The sequence below is a fragment of the Onychostoma macrolepis genome, chromosome 08 (genome assembly GCF_012432095.1).
Source record: "Onychostoma macrolepis isolate SWU-2019 chromosome 08, ASM1243209v1, whole genome shotgun sequence".
NCBI lineage: Eukaryota > Metazoa > Chordata > Actinopteri > Cypriniformes > Cyprinidae > Onychostoma > Onychostoma macrolepis.
This window is the reverse complement of record NC_081162.1, coordinates 7809056-7826604: the sequence shown is the minus strand read 5'-3', so window position 1 is coordinate 7826604 and position 17549 is coordinate 7809056. Positions and strand designations below refer to the sequence as shown.

The 17549-nt window shown below is 35.4% G+C and overlaps 1 protein-coding gene across 3 annotated transcripts in view; it reads right to left on the bottom strand.

Annotated features, from left to right (window-relative positions):
* The window catches only part of pcsk5b (proprotein convertase subtilisin/kexin type 5b), a 60425-nt gene that overhangs the window by 24118 nt on the left and 18758 nt on the right, over positions 1-17549 (bottom strand). For all 3 annotated transcript variants that reach the window (XM_058784769.1, XM_058784771.1, XM_058784770.1), the window contains exons 6-18: positions 16200-16288; positions 14572-14744; positions 13016-13228; positions 10454-10554; positions 9560-9663; positions 8138-8255; positions 7872-8060; positions 7548-7684; positions 5083-5208; positions 4891-4993; positions 2403-2596; positions 2232-2316; positions 492-595 (exon numbers count right to left, since the gene is read on the bottom strand). In XM_058784769.1, the coding sequence (XP_058640752.1) occupies positions 492-595; positions 2232-2316; positions 2403-2596; positions 4891-4993; positions 5083-5208; positions 7548-7684; positions 7872-8060; positions 8138-8255; positions 9560-9663; positions 10454-10554; positions 13016-13228; positions 14572-14744; positions 16200-16288 (1736 nt within the window). The remainder of the gene's footprint in view (positions 1-491; positions 596-2231; positions 2317-2402; positions 2597-4890; positions 4994-5082; positions 5209-7547; positions 7685-7871; positions 8061-8137; positions 8256-9559; positions 9664-10453; positions 10555-13015; positions 13229-14571; positions 14745-16199; positions 16289-17549) is intronic.

Genomic DNA, 17549 nt, shown 5'->3' with positions numbered 1-17549 from the left:
CAATAAAGATTTAAAATCTGTTGTTAAAATCTGGGGCAGAATCTGAGTTAGCAACAGTAATTGTGCTGGATAAACTATATTCAGAAGCAAAGCACTGGTTGTTCTGCAAAGCCTTAGTAATTAGCTGCCATTTCTGGACACTGGAGAGAACAGTGCTGACGTAATAGTCTCAGAAGGCACTTCACAGTCTTGCTACGTCTAGACCTTCAAAATGACATCATACAGTGCATCTTTTTCGTGCCCAGGATGATTATATCCTTGTTTCATTTTTGGATTCAAATTGCAAACTAAAAGGTGCGTATAATATATATATAATTAATTACCAAAAAAAAAAAAAGGAATAGCCAATAAGTATTCTCTCCAAAAGAATATAGAAAACAACTACTGGAAGTTATATTTTATAAATGGCTTTTAAGAAAGAGATCATAATTAAAGTCTACTGCAAACCTAAATGGAAAATAAAGTACCATAAATACAGGTGAAGTGTTTACCTGCACAGGTGGCACAAGTCGAGTGGCACTTTTCACATGCTCGTCGGTGCCCATTATAATAGGTGCCAGGTTCACAGCTCAGCTGACACTTATTCCCCTGTAGACTAGCAGAAAGACAGACAGAGGCAAAGGAAGTGGGAGAGACAGAATGGAAGAGGGAATTATTCAAAGGGGTTCAATGCTGAGACTGAGCCACAAGACACAAAGTTATTTCTTACACACTTATGCTTCACGTCACGGATTAAAAACTGTGAGATGAGCCTCCATAGGGGGCGCCAGAACATATCAGGGGAACAGAATAGTGAATTTACAAAGTAAAAACCCATGAAAATGAATATTATCATTGTTGGCGTGCAAAATAATAATAATGATGACAGCAGGTGTAGCTAAAAAACTAAAAATGTAGGCATTGGTTCTCATCCAGGGGCCCGGAACCCCCGAGGGGTCTCAGCAAACTCCCAAGAGGGCCACAAGATGACTTAAAATTATTTAAAGTAAGACAAAACAAGCAATAAATTAAGCTAAAACCTTAACAAAAATCAAGACTGTAAACTGGCTTTATATTTTTTATTTCATCTACAACTGCCAATTCAAGAACCAGGATTCCCGAGGTCTTGGAAAACCTTGATATATGAGCACATTTGAAAAGTTTGATTAATATATTTATTCAATAAAAAGTATTTTCTCTAGTTATGTCAAGCTCAAAAATATTTTATTATATTTTGGGAAGAAACTGCTGTTCATGAGTAAATAATAATAATAATAATAATAATAATAATAATAATTCTTTAAATCGCAAATGATTGGAGCAATCATGCAAATTAAATGATGTCAAAATGTAAACACTGAAGAAAATTCAGTTATCATTTTATTGGATTATTTTTTTTAAATCCCTTACGGAATTTCCATGTGGCTTAGATTTTTATCCATTTTTGTTTTTTATTGATTAGACTAAATGAACATATTCAATTGCCAGTTTCAACATTTCAAAAATAACTGGTTGCTAAAGTAACACCTATAATATGTGAGGAAATACCTCTCAAAATGGTTGGTGTACAGCTGTTTTTTAAATCACAATTTTTATAAAATAGTGCTAGTTTTTTTTCCCCAGAGGAAAGGGCTACCATCTAAACTCGTGCGGTAGACTAATAAACTTTCCACAAAACAGCAACGAATGACTAGCCATATGAATAATTACAAAGACTGTAATTGCAACCTTAAACGGAGAGAAACTGCAGGCAGAAAAAATTCATCTCATCTGCACTCTAGCCTTGCCATCCTGCTTCATAGCTTCCATAGCCTAAACAAGTCTAAAAAGATCAACAATGATGGATTAAAGTCCAAATGAGTGGGCGAAAAAACCTTTACGTATATTCAGAGAATATTTCAAAACCATTCACAGAACAGCTGCTGCGCATTACGCCAGATTTTGTGCCATGACCTGTTTTTCTTTTCTCTCTCTGTTTTTTCCAGCTCTTTATCGAACGTCAGAGAGGAGTAGGAAAAGCCCAAGCAAAATCACTCACTAGAGACAGTATTTCAACATACATCTGAACCCAAGAGCTACACCGTGTGTAACAGGATGTTTCCAGTGATAATTCAGCATCTAGCCAGAATGGCTTTATTTTGACAGCTCAACGTAGACCGTAGGACAGTATCAGTCATTTTAGTCCAAGATTCTGACTGTATTTCACATATTGGCCCAAAAAAAACATGTAGGAGGTGGATGGGCTGAATTACCTGAGACCAGTCTGGCATTCCGTGCAGATGTTCGCAGACGTGCATTTCTTGCAATTCTCGCTGCATTTCCGGCACGTGGTGGAGTCTGCGAGAGAACAGCCACATGAGGTCTCAAATTCAACAGCCAATCAGTATGTGGGGTTTTCTGGAGCGAGATGAAGTGTGACTTGCCCAGGTCCAGGTAGAAGCCGTCAGGACAGGAGCTGACGCAGTTGTTTCCTCCCTCCATGAGGTACAGGCCTGGGCGGCATGCTGAGCACTGATCGCTGCGGCTGCCCATGCAAGACTCACAGAGCGGAGAGCACTTCTTACAGCGCTTCTTATCGTCCCGGAAAAAGCCAGTCGGACACTCAGGTACACACATCCTGAGAGACAGACAGACGGAGGTGGAAAGAGAAACGGAGAGAGACAGACACAGACAGGAAGAGCCACATGAGACCAGAAAAATCAACATCTGGCAGCCGTGAGGAAAGACTTTCACCAGGAAACAAAGGCAAAAGTCAGGGTCTGAGAAAGCCATCAGCTCCAGATGTGAGCGCGGCTTGTGTAACTGGGATCCCGGAGAACACAAAATTTATAAATGTAATCATGACACGTGCACACACACACACAGAGTGTCTGGATAGATGTGAGATGTTAGCAGGGGCACGCAGACACACAGCTGTTGTCAGCACGTGCTTTGGTGTTTTTATAGAAGTTAATTAATCTTTTGACTCCAAGTCAATAATAATAATAAAATTTTTAAAAAAGAATTAAAAAAAAAAAAAAGAAAAAAAAAAGTACTTTCAGTAATACAACCTTTCTGTAAATGCTTTGAAAAATGAGGTTTTTTTTTTTGACTGACTGGCTGTAGCCAGTTCATTATAAGGTTACATACCAGACAAATGAATGCATGGATATTTAATACTGGTTTGAGTTTCACACCAAAGTTATGTTGGTCAGTGACAAATGTACCAAGCTCTTAGAAATGTACTCATGTATTCCTGCTGCTCTCATACACTACTGTTCAAAAGTTTGGGGTCAGTAAGATTCTCATTTATTTAATCAAAACAATAAAAAGAAAGAGTAAAAACAGTAATATTCTGAAATATTATTACAATTTAAAACAACTGTTTTCTATTGTAATATATTTTCAAATGTAATTTATTCCTGTGATTCAAAGCTGACTTTTCAGGATCAGTACTCCAGTCTTCAGTGTCACATGATCCTTCAGAAATCATGATGATTTGATTTCTTATGATCATCAATGTTGAGAACAGTTGTGCTGCTTTATATTTTTGTGGAAACGGTGATACAATTCAATATCACAATTCAAAAGAATAGCATGTTATAAACATTATAAATGTCACTTATAATAAATTTAATGCATCTTTGCTAAACAAAAGTATTATTGTAATATAAAAATTTATTTTCACATACAAAGTTCAAATTTACTGACTAAAAATGTCTTGCATCTTATAATGTAAATAAATATTGAAAGCAGCAGTTAAAAATGCATCTGATTACAACGATGTGGATGTTCGCATGAGCTCTGCTTTTCAGTAACGTAACGTTACTCCAGTGAAGTCCGGTCACATCATGTTTATTTACGGTATTAAAGCAGCTTTACGGTATTAAACGTGAAAAACCAGAATCAGTGTTGCTTTCAGTTAGAATTACAACTTGATTTTCTGTAAAGCAGCTCTCCAGTGTGGAGCTAGCTAATGATAAAATGTTTTTATTTGTGGGAAAAAAAATTGTGTTGTGAATAAAATAGTTTATCCAAAGCGTCTTATATTTTGTTTCTTATCTATATGACTTACAAAAGGAGATGTTAGGCAGAATGTGAAAGATGTGTCATTCAGTTACTTTTTCATGTAGCTAATTAAATGGTGAGAGAGTGTCTCTGTCATCTTATTTTGTGTGCCAAATACATCTATTTGTATAATGAATTGGTAACACTTTACATTAAGGTATAATTTGTTAACATTAATGTATTAATTAACAACAATGAACAATGCATTTATTACATTTAACTATTAATCTTTGTTAATGTTGGTTAACAAAAATACAGTTCATGTTAGTTCAAAGTGCATTTACCAATGTTAAAAAACACAACTTGTGATTTTAATAATGCATTAGTAAATGCTGAAATTAACATTAACTAAGATTAACAAATGCTGTAGAAGTATTGTTCATTCTTAGTTCATGTTTACTAATGTTAACTAATGAACCTTATTGTAAAGTGTTACCAATTAATTGTATAATAATTGTAATTACATAATATGCTTTTCTAAAGCTGAAGTGACCTTTATTTATGTTAGAATATGTGTAACTTAATATTTTAACTAGTTGCAAAATCTGAATAATCAAACAAACTCTACTGATTAATCAGTGAAATAATTGACGATTAGTCGATTGATCGTTCTAATAATCGTTCGATTAATCGATTATCAAAATAATCGTTTGTTGCAGCCCTAGTGCACATTGGTTCTACCACATGACATGCATTTTTTATATTTGTTTGTATAAGTTAATGCATCCAGAAAAAAAACAATGGGCATTATGTTATACATAAAATTTATAAAAAGTAGTTTAAATTACACAAAAAAAAAAAAAAAAAAAAACACACCAATCAAATAGTCATTAAGATGTACTGATGTTATGAAAAGCTGTGTACCTGGTGTTGTTCTTGAACTTGAGGAAGTAGTGGAGGCAAGTGATGCACTGCTGGGGCCCTGGACCCTCACAGCCGTTGTCACCACACTCAGGGTGGCATGAGCCTAATGTGAGAAAACAGAAACTGATCAGTTTCCACAGTGATGGAATATCCACAATACTCAGTGATGCACAATATAATTAGAGTACTTACCCACATACTCCTCACTGTACTCGTCATCAGGCTGAGGCTCCGCCAGTGAGCGGGGCTTGTCACTGCGGAATGAGTACGGATGCACGGAGGTGCCATAAAGTATCAGAGACCACTCTTTCAGCTTGCCTGGAATGAATCACAAGTCAGTCGATGTGCAATGAAATTAAACCCTCATTTATAGAACTAATATTTCTCAGCCTTGCTAATTGTAAATGGTTATTCACTAGTATCCCAGTATCAGTACTTAAACTAAACAAAGACTGATGAAATGAAAGTAGGATTAAATAATTTTTAGTTTTATGAAATATTACAAGATATACTCAAAACTTGATTTCTACTGTTTATATTTTATAAAAAACTGCTGTCGCATTGCAGCCACACAAATACTTTTCCACTCAGTTATGTCGTAGTAATGAGATGTTATGTTAAAACAATACATTTTCTCATAATAATGAGATACTACAACATTAAATCTAGAGATGCACTGATCGATCGGCCAGGGACAAGAATTTGCCGATTTTCCGTATGATCGGCCTGGACCGGTGACCCGCCAGTCAGTCTGCCGATTCCAAGCCGGTCTGTTTTGACGTCTAGTGAGAGAGAATTGTACTTGCCTGACCGTACAAGAAGCCTGATTAAAACATCAATAACAAAAATAACTAGGGAAGCACTGAAACTTGGCCAACAAAAATTTTCACGCAAGAATGATTGTGATTTTATTGCATTCGGTGTAAACGGTTACTGATAAGGTATATATATATCTTGCAGATGAGGCTTTTTTTATAATATATGATATAGATATAAACTATATTTATAATACATGATATAGGCAAGCAACATTACACGCCCAAGATGTTTCCCCATATATCAACACGATTGCAATTACACACGATTGCACTGATTTTATACAATAGTGGTTCAATAAACGAAGTTAAAATGAAGTGACTTAAATTTTAGACTCAATATTGACTGTTTTTGCTGAATTTCGAAAACAAAACTAGTTCCAATCAAAGCGACAGCAGAACTGTTGTGTTTCTCCCAGCAGCACAGCAACACATTCAGTTTTGTTACTGAATGAATCCACGTTTTTAAACGAATCGAGTGAGTCAATGATTCAGCAATTTATTCACAAAGACAGTCACTTGCCTCGACTCTGAATGATTTAGCCATTTGAATGAATCTGTTGAGTGAATGACTAAATGACTCACTCATTAAACAGTTAATGCTGCCACAACCAATTATGGTTTGGTTTCATATTTAAAGTATCATTGCATTTTCCCTACATTTTTATGTTATTTGTATGTTCAAAAAAATATTTAAAACATTAATCTTTTATAATTATTTATGCATTTGCAATTTTTGCGGTGTAAATGCATTTATGGCACCTCAGTTTCATCAAACAGTCTGTGCCACTTCAGATGCAGCTTTTGTGTTTCCTGCAGTGGAAAGATGGTGTTACTTGTTACCATTCTAATGAAATCAGTATCAACTCTACAGTTTCTTATTATAACTGAATTAATTGAAACAATGTAAGAATTTGATGTGAAAGATGACCATTTAATGAGGAAAAAATGACCATTTATAAACATAGTGGGAAATGACATCTGTTTTGTTATATAAAGCAACTCATTTTCAGTTGATTGTTATCCTAGCTCTTTCCGGTCACAGAGCACTTTATTTTGAGAGTTGTTTAAGTGAGAAAACATCTCTAACTTGGTCCAGATTGGGGGAATTGTAATGTTTAAGAATTTCTTTTAAAAAATTTACTTGCATTGAAAAAAAAAAAGGATTTTTGTTTATGTTGTCAATTATAGTTCTTAGAAAGAAAATTGGAATCGGCAAAAATCAGTATCGGCAGGTCACACCTACAAAAAAAAAAAAAAAAAGGAAATCGGCCAAGAAAATTGCAATCAGTGCATCTCTGATTAATTTTCTTTTTTAAATGACATCTCATTTTTAAAGAATGTTGTTTTAATGACATAACATCTCATCATTACTAGGAAATGAGTCGTTAAATCATTGTATTTTCTTGTAATAACAACATATGCCTTAAAAGCGACATGGTTTTCCCATTATAACTAGATATTATATTGTTAAAACGACCTATTTTGTATGTGACCTGACAACAGGGGAAACAGACGTCACATCCAGCTTCGATATTCCGCCTGCATTATTGTCAATGGACGATTGCCAACGTTGACAAAAAAATTTGGTTCAACTTGAAATCTCACACATCAATTAATTAACTTCTATCACACCACCTGATCTGTTCAAATGTAATCATTGTAATCACTGCAGTAAATGTTGGTACTGTGGTAGTTTTAATAGTGGTGCACCACACAACCCAAAGGTTTATATATATATATATATTTTGTGAAATCACCTCTGTGTAAGACCATGTGGTGTTTTAAAAGGTGAAGGAATGGCTGAAGTAACAGGTAGTGTGTTTTGCTTCGAGAAAGTACCTGGTGCTTTCTGGCTCCTGAGTTGGGAAGGAGAGTCATAGATCTCTAATATCCAGTCTCCAGCAGCTTTCTCTCCCCAGCAGTGAGTTGTCATGAATTCCCAGTTCTTAAAGCCCTCCATTGAGTGATCAAACAGTCTGCAGTTACAATAAACAGATGCTACATCACAGCACAAAATGCACTTAAAAATATTGGACCAATTCAGTGGAAATCTGGGAATTCTTCCACTGAAATTCACCAGGGATAAAGAACAAACCACAATATGCAGTAATTCTATCAAAGTAGCCATTTACTGAAGATTAGTGCGTAGTCTGTATATTGTACCTATTGGCGAGCAGCTGTGACTTTGTCCCTGATGGTGACGTTAGGTTGATTGACAGGTCTCCTCGTCGCGGGTGAGTAATTGTTATACGCACAACCACATGCTCCAGATAAATAACGTGATGGTTTGCATTATCCGTGCAGCCTGTTGCCTTGTATACCGAACGAACAACATGCTCTGGACGGATGGTTCTACGGGAAACAAATCTACATTTATTATGACTTGCATAACAATATAAATGTGACCTGCTGTTGGATGTTGCATATACCTGATTTGTTTATCAGCATTCTCCACACAGATGTGTTGTGGGGGAACCTGTTTCCAGCGCTCCGCCTCTTTCACCATGGCCTCTGCGTCCATCAGCCCAAAGCCATACAGGTGACTGACTGTAAGAATATTTACAACTTAACTGTTCAACAAAAAAATAACAATATGCAAACAGATTTAGAGTTACTATGAACACCAAAATTACCATCAATCATGATGCAGATCAGTGCTATTTTAGTAGCATTGAAACACGATTACAGGTTTTTAAAATATTTTGAATATTATATGAGTTTTTATTTTTATATTTTTCATTTAATTTTAGTAAAATTTTTAAACATTTCAGTTAATGTTTAAGTAATGAAACCGTTTTTTTATGGTTTTAGTTTACTATAAAAACCCTAATCCTAACCCCGGTGCTGTTGGAAAATTTATTGTTTAGCATAGTCAGGAATGATGTGGGTGATACACCATTGATGAACCGGTAGAAATTGGTCAACTGGTAAAGATTTTGAATCATTTTTTGGATTTTGGATCATATTTATCATGGTTATGCTCATGTGACATTTCCATGCAGTGTGCAGTTGCGAAGCCTAAACTGCCTTATTGGGCTTGAACGGTCAAATACACAGACTTGTGTGTCAAAAAGCTCATCTTTGAGACTATCCTCATAAATACAGTCATTTATGTCTTAAGTGAACGTAAACAGTTGAGAAAGAAAATGAATGTGTGTCAGTTTATTAGATCCGTGCATTCAGTCTTAAAGTGACAGCAGTCTAATAAACCTGCTGCTGTCTATGTCATTAATATTAATCAAACAATAAAAGAGAGAAAATCTCTTGCTGCTCTCGACAGAATAACTTCTGTAATTTTAACAGCGATAACTCTATATTTTAATTTACAATGTGAAGACTATGCAGTGTTTATTTTGTCCATAACATACAATTTAATTAGTACTTTTTTTTATTTCTAGCGCTTGAAGTTTTTCCAAGTAGATCTATTTCATTTGTGTCCTTGTTCTGCTGTAGTTTTTAGTCCTATTGCTTGTAATTAGTTTCTTTGCTCTTATTTTATCACTGACTGTTTATTTGTATTGAGAGTTTTTGTTTTTATATATTATGCTTTTTTGTGGTATTGAAATGTATATAATATAAAAATATTGATATCATAAAAGCCTTACTTAAAGCAAAAATAACTAAATTGTGATGTCATTAACGTGAAATAAAATTACTCATATCGTGATATAAGATTTTGGTATTTTGCCCAACCCTACTCTGGAAAAAAACAGAAGACTGAGCACAATAAAATTAACTTCTGAATATTTCTGGGTATGCTTTGTTTCACACAAGCATCACTTCCAATCTAGTGGTTAAAACAAGACAAGGCAGTTTAAAGCCTGTTAAAAACAGTTTAAAAAGGCTGTTACCGTTATAACCAGCAGCATTGGTTTTCCAGTCAGGAGCGCTGAGATGGCCAGCACGAGATGTCTTCACTATTATGTGTTGCACGTCTCGCCACGTCAGGAAAGGACTGCAGCAGAGAGTCAGAAATAAGATTATTGGACATTTGCAACTACGTGACCATTTGCGTGACTAAATAATATCTCCAAACTGGATTTTTTAAAAATCCAATTATTATAATCCAAACAATCACACTGGCCGCAGTTTTCAGCTGTAGTTCACAAAGTCCCATTGCCTGGATGTCTGGTTGAAACATTCGCTCCCATAATTCACCGTGCACAGTGGGATCAAACATCAAACCAAAGAGAGATGGATGCCATGTGTCCCTGAATATCCCCCGAAATATCGAAACAATCTAACTCCGTTTGGTTTGCTGCATTGTGCTGGGAATATACAGTCACATGGCAGCCATATGTCAAGGTTTTCTTCAATTTCCTGTGTGAAATCAGACACAGTTGAAACTTACGGGAAGCACGCTGCTTGCTACACGGCGTTTAGAGTCCCAGCATTTTGAAGGGGCCTGGATTTTTCTTGCACTTTTGAAATAAGGGATTGATGATCTATAAGGACTGACCCTATGAATTAAAGGGATAGTTCATCCAAAAATGAACATACTATGGAAGTCAATAGCTAACGTCAACAGTTTGGTTATCAACATTCTTAAAAATTTTAATTTTTGGGTAAACTATACCTTTAATTCACAGGGTCAGTAAGAGTGTGAAAAGTAACTGGAGTGTATAACATAACAACTGCATGATTAGTGGATAAATATGCTAATTCCACTGAAGTGGCCTGGAGCAGACACTTCCACTAACAGCTGTTAGAGAAATGAGAGCATTCAATAGTTTGCTTCCACTTACTTGGCTTCCAGAGCAAGAGCAATGATCCCTGCCGCCATCGGCGCTGACGCTGATGTTCCAGTGTGACTGTCTGTGCAGCGCTGCCTCAGATCAGTCGTGATCTAACAGGAGAGACAAAAATAATTCAGGCTATTCTTGTGCTTTGTGTTTCCATGTGTTAATCTGTGAATAAAGTGAACATGTTTCGACACTGCAAGTGAGTAACATGACGTGAAATAACCATACTTGACCTCTCCTGTTATAATACACAACACTGTCTACATTGCGAGTATGTGATAGACAGCTTTGTTTATTTTAACAAGTGTGTTCTAGTTTTGTTGCATTGCTTTTTTGTATTTTGTTATTCGAGTTTAGTTTTAGTTAACTATTTTTTTTTAATATATCATTTGATTTTTTGAAAATTACTACTATTTTTTGTATGGTTTAGAATTATATAGTGTATTAATTTGCATCCCGTCTCACACAGGGCCACAAACTGTTCCATCTGCTGCTTTAATCACACACACTATACTTAAAGTTCGGAAATATTTCTTTTTGGATTAAGTTTTATTTGTTAAATGCACTTCAGCATACTGGAGTACTTACTGACAATGAAATGTGCTATAAATGTGCCATTGTGCTACACTTAGCAGTAAATTACCACCACTTTGGGGCATCTGTGATTCAGCAGCATGGACTGGATCCACTCAGATACTGTGTCAGTATCAGTTTGAAGTTTGTGAGATTCACGCAATAAAATCTTTGAAATATATTCATTTGGATCAACGAAATGAGACTAATTTAGCTGCGTGACAGATTTCAGATTTACTCAGCTCAAAACGTCAGATACACAAAAAACAAAGAGTGGCTGGTTGATTTATAAGTCAACACCCCCTTCCTGTCTAATTGGACAGTTGTGTTTTATTTATTTACAATAGATCAGATCAGGAGTCCCAATGAAATCAAAATCAAAGTTTTTTGGCTTTCAGTATGAACATGTTAGCCTTACGGTTATCTATTAATTGGTGTGCTCCAAAACAATGACAAAATTTACATTTAGAAGACATAAGCATTCAAATCTTTCAGTCTCTCACTTTCGCCAATATGGATTAATGATTTTGATCACCCTGCACTTCAGCTTCTCATCAGATTTTCTGTCCAATCAGATGCTCTCTAGAATCTGAAGCGTCCCGCCCCCTACACTATAACACTGAAACTGCGGCTGAAATCGGTCACTTGTTTACAGCGTTAGTATTTTCTGTATGGTGAATGGCACATAGTGCACTATATAGTGGGCAGGGAACGATTCAGACTGGGGCGAATAAGTATGGTTTTCTCGGTAATAGTTTTTTTTTTTTTTGCATTTTAAAGGTATGGACATGTTTACCATTTTTCTGCAAGCATAATCCAGTCTTTCAATATATGAATTCACACAATCAGGAGTTTCATGTGGGAGGGAAAGATTTACAGATTTTACTACAGGTTCAAGTTCATCACATGAATTCACCATGCTGACCAATAGAAAGCTGTTTTGTGTGAAACTGATGTGTGTGTAAGCTGTGCTTCATACATTTGTCTACCTTTTTTGCCCAAATTTTGTTTTCCGTACAGCTGTCTAAAATTATTTTCACTGCTAGTATTTATCTTTGTAATAGTTGCCTTTAATGACAATAACTCTGGATGGGTTGATAATAACTGTGTGTAAATATAAGTGATCTAGTAAATGGACAATGTTGCAAAAACTTGGAAATTCAGTGAACTATAATCTGAGCTGAATTAACTGAAAACTGCAGGAGATCACAACAAAGAAAAGTGCTAATGTCTGTAACACAGGGCTTCAGAATGTAAACATGCATTGCAAAAAGAGTTTGAAAGCCGGTGTGGAATTTCACACGTCACTCTGAGACAAGCCGAGAGACAGGGAAGAAGCGTCGCTCTGTAACTCTCAGAAGAGTGTGTAAAACTGTGTGTGGGCTGTAAACCACAGTGGTTAACACCAGGATGCTCTCATGACACACTGATCAACAAAGCAGATCAAACACGCATGCATGGCCAAAGAAACGAATGAAAATGCATTAGATGTATTTAAACGGCAACAAATTGGAAAAAGGATGTGAGAAGCATCTCTACTTTTGAAGATATTTTGCAGTTCACTGGTGTTTGACTTCCAAAAGGTTTCCATAAATATTTGAATGATTAAATGTGCTTCAGCTCATTTTTTAGCACAGATTAATATCAAGTTTCCACCCATTTGGGGGAAAAAACATTTATTCTAAAGTTACAAGCCAAAAACAAAACTTTCTTTCTTGTGTTAAACACAAAATATGATATTTTGAAGAATGTTGGTAACCAAACATCTGGCGGTAGCCACTGACTTTCATAGTATGGAAGAAAATAGTATGGAAGTCAATGGCTACCATCAAATATTTGGTTACCAACATTCTTCAAAATATCTTCTTTTGTGTTTAACACAAGAAAGAAAGTACAAGTTTGGAACAAATTAAGCATGAGTAAATGACGACAGAATTTAGCAAGTTTACTCAGTGCTGAAGATCTAGTTTTAGCGCCTTCTTGATATCTTACGATTTTGCGGTCGTAGTTCTCTCCGCTGCTGTAGGTGGTGGTGAGGGTGGAGGCGCACTCTTCCAGATACCAGGGCTTGCGGCCGCTCTCTGCCGTGCTGCTGATGGATATTGTGTAGATGCTGTTGGTGTAGCCATCACATGAACAGTGATCGCGACTCCGACCGCCATTTCCTGATGCCCAAACAAAGATTGAGCCCCGTCCTTTCCTGCCCTGTGAAGAAAAACAAAAACATAAGAGAACACATTGTTTACCATGAAATAGGTACTCTTTAAAAATGACTGTTTATAGTACTTATTACAGAGACATCCCTCCAAGAGCAACTTGGGGTTTACGCTCAAGAGAACAAGGGTGATCATGGCTGCAAATTTAAATTAAAAAATAAAATGACAATGTAAATATGAAATGAACTTGAATACAATTTCACCAAAATAAATAATATATATACACACACACACATTATATTAAACCCATTTTCCTTCCCTTACCAACCTCCTTTTTCCTCCATTTTCCTTCTCATTACTGTAACCAACAAATAGATTCTATATCAATTAATCAGAGTTATTGTGGTATTTTTATATATTATTACGAATTTTAAATTCATATATTTTAACAAATACATATATTCTAATAAATATATTTTTTCAATTTTCATTTTACTTAAGTACTTAAGTTACTTAAATTTTAGTAACAGAGTCATTATTATTAGTTTATTATATTTCTATTAGCATATATTTCTATTTATTTCAGTTTTAATTTTAGTAATTTTAGTATTTAAATTAACTTAAAATATTGCCTAGCCAACTAACTGAAATAAAATAAGTTTAAATGGTTTCCTATTTTATTAAAAAAAAAAAAAAAAAAAATGTAATAGTTTTAACAAAAATAAAAACACTGGTGGTTAAACTACATTAACTTAATTTAATTTTAAAAATATATATCTATTCAAAACGTTCTTCATTTCCAGACAGGATGGTTTTCATTGCCATATTACAGTAAAGATAATCTAAAACGAAACATTTAGAATAATTTACAAACATCATCCAGATACATTGCAATAGTGAAAATTGACAAATAAATAAATATAAACTTTTTTTTAACTGATTGACAGCCCTACTTGAAACACTTCAAAGCAAGAACTAACAGCATCAGGACAATATAATCTCCAAGCATTAATATCCTCCAGCCTTTTCTGATGAGAGGAGACCAGTATTACCTGATGTCTATGAGTCTCACATACCTGAAACATGCCTAAACCACTCCAAACACACCTTTGGCACAAGATACATGCCAATTACCGACTGTGACTCATGACTCAGGGAAGATAAACTAAAATCACGTTCTAAAGTTCACTGGCGTAGCAGGTGGTGAGTGTGAGAAGGAAAGGAAAACACCCTAGGTGGGCCAGACTGCTGGAGAAACGTGACTGATGACCTGAAAATTACACTTGCTGATTTATGAGCGCCAACATCATATGGAAAAAGACCATTTCAGTTTCAGGAGAAACACAACACACATTTCATATAAACTTCTATACATGCTGAGATGATTCTTACCAGTCTGATGCCGTTTTCAAAGGCCTGTCTGGCGAGGGAAGCGGGCCCATCCACAGTTTTGCCATCATCATCTGGACCCCAGCTGGCACTGTAAATATCTATGTGTTGAGGGTGTAGACTCAGTGATTTGGCCTCCACCATGTCTGTCACATCTCCGTCCAACATGCGGACACCTGCAGGATAAGCGGGAAAGAAAACCTCAGCAGGGAAAATATATGCAAGGCACTAAAGATCAATGTGCCAATGACGTCCAACAGACATGCAAAACTACACATTTCCAAAATGAACAAGTCAGGGGATGTTGTCTAAATGACTAGTCAACCGATCTATCTTAAGGAAGCCCTGAATAATTTGGCTTGGATGTATTAGAGGGTGTGTATACATATGCTACCATTCAAAAGTAAGAATTCAGTTTTGTTTTTTTTCAGCAAAGATGCATTAAAATGATGAAAAGTTACAGTAATGACTTTCATAATATTACAAAAATATATATTTCAAATAAATACTGTTTTTTAAATGTTATATTAAAATCAAAGAATCCCAAATAAAGTGCATCATGGTTTTTTTTTTTCGTTTTGTTTTTTTAACAAACAACTATTTTCAACTCTGATATTATGCAATGTTTCTTGAGCAGCAAATCAGGATATTAGAATGATTTTTGAAGGATCATGTGACACTGAAGACTGGAGTAATGATGCTGAAAATTCAGCTTTGCATCACAAAAAAATTCATTACATTTTAAAATATATTAAAAAAGAAACAGTTATTTTAAATTGCGATAATATTTCACAATATTACTGTCTTTACTGTAGTTTTGGTGAGCATGAGAGATTTCTTTAAAAACCTCTGAAAATCTTACCAACCCCAAACTTTTGAATAGTACTGAATATGATGTTTTCTTACATTCATAAACAGATACACAGAATGTTTGTATATCTAGTTTATAAGCCGTTATATTTTTTTTAATTGGCATTACGTCTTTAAAGAAAATGACAAAAGTTAAATTAATTTTGCTGACTTCCAAAAAATTTACCATAATCTATAAAAGATGTCTGTCCAGGTTTTCAGACATGCGGATTAATATAGAATATCAGTAGAATATTAGAAATATTAAGTTTCCAATTTTAAAAATATCTTATCTGAGTGATTCCAACTGGCAACATCTAGCAGAAGATTGTTTACTATCAGTCAAAAGTCTGGATACACTTAACTGAAATATTTCTTTTGATTTAAGTTTCTGAACTAAAACTTTTTCCATGAATGATTTTATTTAATAAATTGAGCCCATGTATGAATTTCTTAGCAAAACTTTATTTATTTAAATTTTTATTAATAATTATTAAATTATTACTAAATGGATAAGTTGTACAGTGTGCAGAGCTGTAATCTTGTCATAGCAATCTAGCTACTTTGAAAAACATGTATATAAGTCAGTTTATTTAATGTAACATTTTTGCTCACTACAATTAATATAATAATTTGTGTTAATTCACACTTTTTACTGTTGTGGTGTACTGGGTGCATTCGGGGGCAATGTATTCACTGCACGTGTGCGAGTATGAACAAAAGGCAGAATTCCCAGGTACAGCAGTGATCTAAATCAGACAGTGACCGTCAGCCACACTTACCCCCAATCTTGGCATTGTAAGCGATGCCCACCGTGCAGTGAGAGTTGTTGGCGGATGCTGCTACTTCACCAGCGCACCTCGTGCCATGCCTGAACACAACACATCAGACGATAGTGTTAGTACAGACACACACACACACACACACACACACACACACTGACTGCATAAACACAGACTGGGGACCCATACGCAAGCACAGGCGCTGCTACTGACCTATTACACACTCGCTACAGAAGGAACGTAGAAGTAGACAGGATACAGAGAGAGAGAGAATGAAACAGCTGGGCTGAAACTAAACATGTGCTTCCATGGCCAGCAGAGCTAAAACACAGCAGCTAAATATTTGAGATATTGAATGAAAACATTTGAGCGGTTCCTCCGCTTCAGACGCAACGTGGATACATTCCTGACCCAAACTAAACCCACATAAATCTAATACAAATCATCCGCAAAAAACACACTAAAACGCTCACTAAAGACAGAGACAGACAGATGGAGAGTGATTCGACTGTGGAACCTCCAGCAGTGAACAGCTGCATAGAAAAACTCATGCTACCATGGTAACCACTGTCTCCAATCTAAGCCATTTAAAAAAAGAAAACAAAAAGAAAAAGAAACAAAGATTGTAAAGATCCATAGCAGCACCAGATCCGGGATGAGACCAGGGTTCGGTCGCCATCGCAACCATAAACATTTACAAGGTCAAAAGGTCAAAAGGCTAGAGGAACTCCCAGGTGGTCTGTGGACTCGATCCCAGTGCCAACCCAATGACTCCAAACTAAAACTATTCCAACGATTATCCAATACTGAAATATTTCATTGAAAATAAATGTACAATAAAATCCAAATAACTGACCACTTCAAGTCTACATTACTGTTCAAAGGTTTGGGTTTGTTAAGATTTGTATGTTTTTTTTAAGTAACTTTTCTATTTGAATATATTTTAAAATGTAATTTATTCCTGTAATGAAAGCTGTATTTTCAGCATCATTACTCCAGTCTACAGTGTCACATGATCCTTCAGAAATCATTCTAATATGCTGCTCAAGAAACCTTTCTTATGGTTATCGATGTTGAAAACAGTTAATATTTTGGTAAAAGTGTGACTTTTTCAGCATACTTTGATGAACAGAAGGTGCAAAAGAACAGTCTTTGCTGTCACTTTTGAACAATTTAAAGGATTAGTTCACTTCCAGAATGAAACTTTCCTGATAATTTACTCACCCCCATGTCATCCAAGATGTTCATGTCTTTTTTTTTCTTCAGTCGTAAAGAAATTAAGGTTTTTGAGTAAAACATTCCTGGAATTTTCTCCATAAAGTGGACTTCAATGGTGGTCAACGGGTTGAA